This window comes from Gossypium raimondii, chromosome 2, assembly GCF_025698545.1.
Source record: "Gossypium raimondii isolate GPD5lz chromosome 2, ASM2569854v1, whole genome shotgun sequence".
Lineage (NCBI taxonomy): Eukaryota > Viridiplantae > Streptophyta > Magnoliopsida > Malvales > Malvaceae > Gossypium > Gossypium raimondii.
In genome coordinates, this window is record NC_068566.1 from 38,691,954 (window position 1) to 38,701,681 (window position 9,728).

The following is a 9,728-nucleotide window of genomic DNA, read 5'->3' on the forward strand; positions in this document are numbered from 1 at the left end:
TATTTATTGGTATAATGATTCGAATTGAATGTTATATGATTGTGGTTGCTTCGACAACAAGTGTAGCATTTCGTAACTTGATCCCGATGATCGAGTCGGGTAAGGGGGTGTTACAAGCTTCACGGTTTCTAAACAAAACCTCTAGGAATGGGGTGAATACCCAATAATAGAAATATTTGATTGAGGAAAAAAATATAAATTTTGAAGATTTTTCAAGAAATAGAATGGTGCAAACCATGGAGAAGATAAATTTGTTAACTATTGCCAAATTTATGTTGCCTTATGTGAAAAGCATTGTCCTTGAGTTCTATGCCCGCATAAAGAAGGACATTACTGACAAAGATTCTAGAAACTACATGAAAGTTTATTTTAGGGGACAATATTTTGATTTTAATCCCTCAATTATTTGTGACTTTTTGGGTATTTCTAAACAGAAAGATGAGTTGGATGTTGATTGGAATAAAATCTCTATTATTCTAACTAGAATAGTTCAAAAAACATGGAGTGAAAGGAATGGGATGCCAAGTTAGAGCTTAAGTTTGTTTTATGTTGCATTGTACAAGCTAGCCATGTGCAACTGGATGCCAACTTCCCATGATACCTTTGTTGGAAAGGCATTTGCTCTTCTACTCTTCAAAGTTGGAAATGAGATTAGAGTAAAATTTAGGCTCTATTATTTTTAATCAAACTATTAAGCCTGCTGAGATAGATAATGAGAGGTTAAGGCTATCCTTTCCCTTATTAATTTACCAATTGAAGTACAATGTCAAATTTAACACTAGGAGTTATGTAGATGACACTATCTTAAGTATAGGTCTAGTTATTGTGGAAGCTAAAAATGAACCTATTAGTGAGGAAGTAAAAGTGCCCACATTTGGTTCCACAAATACACTGGCATGTGAACAACAAGCTTAGAAATTGAAAAAACTTAGAGCTGAATTAGACTTCTCAACTCTTTTCTACTTAGAATCAACGGAATGATGGTTGACATGCTGCAATATATTCGTGACTTGGAGGTTGAAAATCCTTAATCACCCACTTAAGATTTTTGCTAAAAATGGGGAGTAGGATATATGAGGAGCGCTTCTTTGGGGGATTTCTATTGTTAAGGGGAGTTATTATGATTTGTTTTTGTTTTTCAACTTGAACATTATTATTGGTTGTTTTGGTTTAAGCTTGTAGGGGAGATCTGAAAATTAGTTTGTTTTGCTTATTTCAATCTCTCATTTATTTCAATTGTAATTATTTTTGTTGCCTGTTATGTTTTATAAAAAAATGTTAAAGGGGAAGATTGTCAGAATATATATTGAGCAATTGTTGTGGTTGGGTTTTTACCAACATAAAAGACCATAATAGTCTAGCATAACATGGAGTTTTTAGTTAGCAGTTTTTGACATTATATTTCAAAATATTCTATCTTGTAAATCATAGAAATAATATGTACTTAGGCTTGCATACAGTATTGTGAGAAGACTCCTCAAGTTACTAGAAGATAATAGACACAAGAAAATTGTGTTTCGATCAAAGACTATAAAGGCCGAAATAAGATAAGAGTCCTTTTTATTTGAAGAGTTGATTATTATCTTGAAAAGAAGATAAAGTAAACAGACTGACATTTTTAAATGAAGGATAGACCTCACTTTTGAATTGATGGTAAGGGATAATGATAAGCTTAAAAATCTTTAACATAGAATTGATTGACTTTGATGTAGAGATTATGGAGAGAATATTGCTAAGTGGCAAACCTATTCATTTGGGAACTAGTTAAGCCAACAGTTTATCATCTTTGAATGATATGTTAGAACAAACTAAGATTTGCAAAGGTGAGACTGCAACTTGAATGAAGGGTTTGGGCTTAAATCATCAAGTTCTTTATCTTGTGTGAATTTGAGTGGATTGATTCTCTAAGCAAAACTCTGTAGACATGGGTTGCGTTTGAATTGCATAAATAATTCTCGTGTGCTCGATTTTATTATTGTTGTTTTACTTGTTGTGGCCACACTCTCCCCACAATTGAGCCAAACATACATTCATTCCCTATCGCTTTTCACTGCTTAACCTTTTTTCCTTAACCTAGTAGAATGAATATCTCCTTCAATATACTAATCTCTTTTGTGTGTGCTCATAGAAACAAGAATGTCATCTACAAAAAAATACGTAATTGTTAAATTCAATTGACCGATGTTTTACCCCATGAATCAAACTAGATTAAACAACATAAGAAATATAAATAAATTACACTATTTTGTGGTTTAAAGTCTCTTTATTACACATGTTAACTTTTTATTTTAAAGCAAGCAATTTTAATAAAACTATTCATTATAAATGAGAATTTATGGACCTTTTATATCTTTGATTGAATAGAGCATCCAATATATAATATTAGAATTATTTAAATCCATTACATTTCTAAAATTTATTCCCCATGTCGTTAAATTATTAGTAAATTTAAATTTTGGTCACTTAACTTTAAAAATTATAAAATATCATTGAATTATTCAAAAGTTTTCATTTAAGTCACCAAGCTATTAAAATTGTTGTTGTATGGCCTTTTTTGTTCACACTGTCTATACCAATCGAAAGCTCTCATTCTTTTTTTTTATAGTTCATTTTTTTTCCTGAAACAAGTTTAAACGTCATGAATTTGCAAACTACAATCTAAACAATTTTTTTCTCCAATCTCCGGCACTGATTGGCAGATTAACTTAGATCTACAATATCAATTGTCGAATTATCAGTTAGAGCTCACTAGCCCAACTTTAAAAAAAAAACTTAGTGCCTAGTGATTGAAATAAAAACTTCTAAATAGTTTAGTGACTTGATGAAAACTTGATTGAAATAAAAACTTCTAAATAATTTAGTGAATTAATGAAAACTTTCAAATAGTGAGTGATAAAAAAGTAAGCAAACTATGCTATGTTTGGTATGAATATTATATTTTAATACATATGTTAACAATAAACAAATACAATTGATAATATTTAGTCACTCTATAATATATTTTTAGCAAAAGAAAAATAATTTTCCTTATTTTAAAATTATTTTTCCATTCTTCTACTTTCAAATTTAAAATTATACTATTTTTTATTTTATATTTAACTATTATATAATACATATTAACAATAAACTTTTTCCTTATTTTTAATTAATTAAATAAACGAAAAAGGAAACTATGAAATAAAGTCGAATGAAACTGAAGCCCAGAAAACAAGAAAGACTTGAAAAGAGCTGTTGAGTGTTCCTTTGCTTAAGCCTTCAATGGCGAATAAGAACCGATCATCACCTTCTTCAGCAACACCCAAACTGATGGAAGTCAGTGGGTTTTCTCTAATGAACGAGGATCTTCTTCGAAACATACTTTCAAGGCTACCTGCCATCTCTTTCGCTTCCGCTGCCACCGTCTCTAAGACTTGGAACGCTGCTTGCTGTCACATCCTCTCGCGCCCTAAGCTCTCCTCCGCCATCTCCCTCAAGCCTTTGCCTCTTGTATCTTTCTCTCTACCTTTTTCTTTTAATGCCTAATTCGAAGGGGGAAAAAGGAAACTTTTCTTAGTATTCTTTTGCTGATTTTTGTTGTATATATTTGAATAGGTTGCTTTACAAGAAGTTTTTGACAAGGTTATGTCAGAACCAATTCGACCTCATTTTGCTATTGCAAGTGTTGGTCCTGGGTTTGAAATCAAAGATGTTCTGCAATTTGTATGAATTCTAAAAATCTCTCTTTCTCTTCCCTAATGGGTTGAAGTTAATTTTCTTTAAAATTTTAACCTGTGTTTACTGGGCAGATGGTAGAAAAAGTGCGATCAAGAACTCCGATTATTGTATCTTCTGTTAAAGGAATTCTTGGACGAGATGCACTTTCTCATGAATTTAGAGAGGCTTGTTCTTTCTTTTATGATTTTTTATTTTAAGTATTCCTATTCTATTACCATTGTGATGCTTAAATTTTTATGTTTTTGTTTTTAAATTCTGGTTTTATAAAATGTCAGGTTAAGTGGATTGATGGTAATATTGATGAAGTTCCTGTAAATACTGGCATCGTATTGACTGTTGGATTTGTTCCGGGACTCAAAGTCGATGTGATCCCTCTTTTACGACAGAGAAAGGTGAAATTTTAATCTGTTACTGAAACAATAATATAATGAAGGAAGCCTAATGTTTCAATTTGTTAAAGGAAAACTAACATGGAGAACTTTGCTGTTATATTAGGCACCTCAAGGGTCAATGATTGACAAGTTCGTGCAGGATATTAAGTCTTACACATCCTCTATGTCAGGTTGCACATCACCGCAGGCGATTATAATGATCGGAGTAAGTTGCTATGTTTCGTTGTGTGTCCTCTTCCACTACAAGTTAGGGTCTCTTACTTGGTTGTGCTTTGATGTGGCATTTTGATTTTGTAGGATGGAAGTGTTGACCAGAAACCTATCCTTGAAAAGTTAGGCAAGTTTTTTTCCATTTCCCCTATTTTTATTTTTCATTTTGCTTTCTGATAGAACAAAATTGTTCAACCATCTGATAGCTTGAACTGATTGTAAGCACAGGGGAACTAACTATTTAGACCATCTATGCATAGGAAATTCAAAAGATTCCACTCTAATGTACCTATTGTTTCTTTCCAAGCACAAACTTTATTCCTTTTGAATCTGAATGGGAACTTGCAATTAAGAAAATATAGCCAAAACTCTGGCCCAGATTTCCATCAAATTTATATTCTTAATGAGCAAATAATGATCACTCATCTACATTCTAGTCTTAGTGGCACAAACACGTGCTCAAAGTGTTTGTTCAATATATAGAGTGGAACATATCAATGTTGGGTCAATCATATATACATGATCAATGACCTCTATGATAATTCCTTCTCACCTCTTCCAAGCTCCCAAGTACGTGGGACCTAGGTGGTTGTTAGATTAGTTCTAGCTCTATTTTCCCTCTTTTCATGTTATTCAGAAAATTTGCGCATGATTTATTATACTCTTTGATAATCTTGTCCATCTCAGATTATGCTATGTCTATGGAAACAATCATTGTGGGTGATGAGAGAGGTCAGTTTGTGTACAGAAGTAGTGATGTCTCAAGAAATGTCGGCACTAATAAAAAACACTCTCCTGATGCTGTTGCTCTTGTATTTGCAAGAGATAGAAACAAAGCCCGTGGTAACTATTCCTACATTATGCATTTATTTATTTTTCTCAAATTTTATGAAGCTTATTAACTGTTTTAATTGTCACACGTGCATAATTTTCCTTTTTCAAGTGTAATAGGTGAAGATGGTTGTCCTCATTCCTGAGAAAGTCCATATAAACTGTATTACATTTCAATCCTTACTCCTTTCCATCCTTCGTGTTGAGCAAAGCCTAAGGGCTCGTTCTTGGTTCTTCTTGTCATTGGTTACATCGTATAGGCTTTAATTGGTAAGGTGGAAAGAAAGATGGAAAGATGGAAAATTGAAGGAGTGAAGTAGAAAAATAGAAAATATATATTTTCTTTTCATTGGGGTGCTTGGCAGGAAATATTAAAAAATGGAAAGAAAAAGTAATCTCTTTTCCATCCATTGCTTTGTGAAGCTGAAAATGAGGAAAGAAAATGAAAATTTCTAAAAATGCATATTCTTGTAAATATGCACACATAACTTCTTTGTCATTTTCTCTCCTCTTTTCATCCCAATTTGGTAGCCTATGCTGACGTGTGTTAAATTGTCAGGTATAGGGAATATTGAATTTCATTTTGCACTGTCAAAGGGTGTCTCGGCAATTGGACCAAGGCTTAAGGCAGCTTCTGTTAGAGTGCAAGACTCTTATACTGTCACCTGGCTCACTGCCAGAAGAGAAGGACAGCAGGAGATTCTTGATGGTCAACAGATGCTAGAAGATATTGATAATGAGGTATGTCAATGTGCTTCTGTGTATATAAGAAAGCATGAGCTTTATAGAAATATTTAAAATATGCGGATGCAATGCGAACTGACTGTTTAATGTAAATATTTTGTGCTCCTAATTGATTCTTTTGTCTTGAAGCCTACACCCATTCTACCGATGTTTTGATCCATTGTGTTGATACCATATCAAAAAGATTCATGTGCTTATGAGCACTGCTTATTCTTTATGATTCATCCATACTCTTAAACCTTTTCAAGTGAAAATAAATGGCAGATGGAAAATAATATGGACTGTGTTGATCTTTACATTGGGGTTACAAGGCGACGGAACTGTTCTGTTGGCTCAGATAAGCCTAAGATGATGACAACCTTGGCACTCCATGGAGTTGAAGGGTAAGATATGAAACATTTTCCCCATTTTTGTTTGGTTTCACAGAAAACATGGCAGGCATGCCAGGGGCTAGGTTGTATGGTTGCACTCCCGGACACTTGTATGTGTCCAAATACATTACATAATTGTCATGTTCAGCAATCAAACCTTCTTGTTGTGTACCTTTTCTCTCTCCACAGTTAACCCTGCCCTCTTGAGTATATATTTGCTATCTACATTATTGTCATGTTAGTTGCTGGCACAAATTGAGTTGTAGAGCTAAGTGTATAGTTTTGGACTTACTTACGGTAGTTAACCACTCATCTGCTGCATTCATAGACTTATTAGAGATGAACTTGCTTAAATGGTGAAGGTTTACGGAATATTGGGGCCCTTTGCTATACTTTCTGTTGTATGATACTTGGCGTTTGTTTATGAATTACAAGTGAGCCGGTTATTCTTCTTTACTTGCAATAAGAGCATTTGCTTTCGGATTAGTAGATACTTTCACTGTTTGGTGCAAGTCAATTAGAATACAGTGAGTACAGTAAATTGTTTGTTCGAGCTATTAATAGTGGCATTTGGTTAACCATACATTGTAATAAGATCTGTCTCTTCAAGAATCAATAAGTCATTCTAAGATCAATGATGTGACATTGATCAACAAAACTTCAATATCATTCTTCTGTTTTCGTTTTTCTGGCCAACCATAGTGATGCACAAGAACCGTTTTTAATACTTCAGTGGTAAAAACTTAGTCTAACAGTTGTTTTTACTTCTCTCTGTATCACACGTGGCTGCAAATAAAACTTAGGCAAGGATTGCATTTGTACACATTCATTTACTTTCCTTTTTTATTTTAATCAAACGGATTAATGTTGTTCAACAGAGGAGATTCAGAGTACCTTTATGTTGATGGTGTTGGTATCAGAACTGGTGACTATTTTCAGTTTTACCATTCGGATCCAAAGACTGCATTATCTTCAAGCAGAAATGTCTCCTCAACCCTTAGAAAATTGAAGTTGGATTGGGATTCCAAAAGCAGCCTCAGCAAAAGCACAATTATCAATGCCGTTGATAAGAAGGAAGCTTTTGGAGGTTTTATCTTTTCATGCCTTGGACGTGGCGAATCATTCTTCGGTCAACTTAATGTTGATAGTTCCCCATTCTTGGATAACTTTCCTAGGGTTCCGGTAGCCGGAACATTTTGCGGTGGGGAAATTGGGCGTGGCTGTACAAGCTTAACTGCAAATGGAGATGAAGGCGGCTCTGCTCGTTGCCATCTACACGTCTATAGCACCGTTTATCTGGTAATGTTGTATACACCTCCAGAGCATTAAAAGTTACCCATTCTGAGTTTTTGGGGTCAAAAAGTGCATAACAAAGCCAACAACCTTATGAAAAAACTAGATCTTTGTTGGCATTTTCATGTTCTATCAGCAATATAGACTGCCATTTTCTTTCATGTGTTTTTGGGTTAAATTGTTGTACTGATTTGAAAATTGTTATTGAGAAATGAGGGGAAGAAGCTGAGTAGATTCCATTGACATAGGTGTAGAATTTTTTTTTTCTATAAATTTGCATGAACATAACAATGAAAATATGTTACTTGTGCGGTCTGATAAACATAATTCAACTAGAGATTTTTTTAATCCATAAAATCAGATTAAACTGATAAAAACTGATACAAATTTCGTTGCGTTGACTAGAAGACCAAATAAAATTGCAGACAAGGATGGATATAATTTGCTCTAACTTGAAATGTAAATAAATCTTACTAAATACTCAAATTCAAGTAACACTTTTCAGCTCGTAAGTTTGAATTTTGCAGTTTGAAATTTTTAAAGAGTCTAAATGGTTTAGGGGGTTGAGACTCCTGCCAGCCTCTTTTTATACCCTTGATCTTAGGTTGTGGAAGAAAAAGAAGATGAAAGATGAAGGACAAATCCCACAAGAAAAGAAAATAATAAATTAATATAATACATATAGAGATGAACATGTATTGGGTTTTAAGAGATGTTCAAGCTTCAGAGATAATCTTATAATGAGAGAATCTTAAATCTTAAACATAAACTATAAAACGAACATGAAAAATATAATATATAGAGAAAGAGAAAAGAAAGAAAAGAGAAATGAATGAGATGAAATTATGATCATCTTATTAAATCTTTATATAAAATTAATATGAACTAAATCAGCCAACTCTTAAATTGATTTTAGGAAATACTAATAAAAAATCTAACTTTTGGGTTGATAAAAAACACAAACCTATATAGTTTTCATTTTGGACCACCAGCCATGGCCATGCTCACTCATCAGTGTTTCATTAAAAAAATAGATTCATCTTAAATCAAAAGAATATTTGACACAAGCAAAATACAACGCTAACATAAAATTGGAAATGCCATTTCTCTCATATTACTCTTTCGATACATAATCTGATGTTTTGAAATAAAAAAAATTCATATCTAATTCGGAATGTTATGCTATTATTACTTACTAATTCATATTTCATATGGCGAAGGCACATCTTTTTTCTTTCTATCAAATAAAAAAACTTATCGGCGCCGAACTTGAAGGAATGCTAGACGTTTGGTAATTTCTCCTTCGGCTAGGAGAAAAGATCCCATTGAAGCAGCCAATCTCATGCATATTGTATGCACATCTGGTTGCAGAAATTGCATAGTATCATAAATAGCTAATCCGGGTATTACCCATTTGCCAGGAGAGTTTATAAACAAATACAAATCTTTGGTATCATTCTCTATACTGAGATATACCATAAAACGAATAAGTTGATTCGAGATCTTGCTATCAACCTCTTAGCCTAAAAAAAGTAATTTTCTCAATAAAGTCAGTTTATTAGAATAAAATTGTATCCCTTAGTAGCCGTACAGACACCTTTTGATGCATACGGTTCAACAAAAATTGCGAAAAAAAAAAAATCAATGTGTAGATTCCAGGCATTCTTGTTTTTTCTAGTGTGCCTTTTCTAACTTCTAATTTCTAAGCGTCCGCCATCGGAAACACCACTTCCCGTCCAACTTGCATGTGTTAAGCATGCCACCAGCGTTCATCCTGAGCCAGGATCGAACTCTCCATGATATTCATAGTTGCATTACTTATAGCTTCCTTGTTTGTAGACAAAGCTGGTTCAAAATTGTCTTTCATTCCAAGGCACATGTCGAATAAGGTATTGGCATAATTGGTAAAGGCAAAGGTGTTGGTTTTTAGTATCTAATTTCAAGATTATCATGCGCTATTATACATGTGAATATCTAAGTTCTATAATATGTTGTTTTCATGTGTGGGTTTTAATTTAATTAATCTATTTTAATCTAAATTGTTCTAATTTTTAATTTGTATGTATTTATATTTTTACTTTGATCGTATTCAACTTATACAATTTAAGATTATAATTAGAGTAAAAAAATACCTAATCAAATCTATTACTTGTTAAAACAATAAAACACTCAA

The 9,728-nt window shown here is 33.0% G+C and overlaps 1 protein-coding gene across 1 annotated transcript; it reads left to right on the forward strand.

The window, feature by feature from the left end:
• The first annotated feature begins 3,174 nt into the window (after positions 1-3,174).
• LOC105788679 (F-box/LRR-repeat protein At5g63520) lies at positions 3,175-7,798 on the forward strand. Its single transcript, XM_012615677.2, has 10 exons — positions 3,175-3,486; positions 3,592-3,699; positions 3,786-3,878; positions 3,990-4,106; positions 4,210-4,311; positions 4,404-4,443; positions 5,004-5,159; positions 5,707-5,888; positions 6,156-6,274; positions 7,141-7,798. The coding sequence occupies exons 1-10, from the start codon at positions 3,259-3,261 to the stop codon at positions 7,589-7,591; spliced, it is 1,596 nt and encodes a 531-aa protein (XP_012471131.1). The 5' UTR covers positions 3,175-3,258; the 3' UTR covers positions 7,592-7,798.
• The last annotated feature ends 1,930 nt before the right edge of the window (positions 7,799-9,728 follow it).

What these genes read in the sequence shown, in the direction of transcription:
- LOC105788679 (XM_012615677.2), top strand. Translation starts at nt 3,259, where the DNA reads ATGGCGAATAAGAACCGATCATCACCTTCTTCAGCAACACCCAAACTG. An exon ending in TCAAAGATGTTCTGCAATTT is followed by an intron (nt 3,700 to 3,785) that starts GTATGAATTCTA and finishes TTTACTGGGCAG; the next exon opens with ATGGTAGAAAAAGTGCGATC. An exon ending in GCACTCCATGGAGTTGAAGG is followed by an intron (nt 6,275 to 7,140) that starts GTAAGATATGAA and finishes GTTGTTCAACAG; the next exon opens with AGGAGATTCAGAGTACCTTT.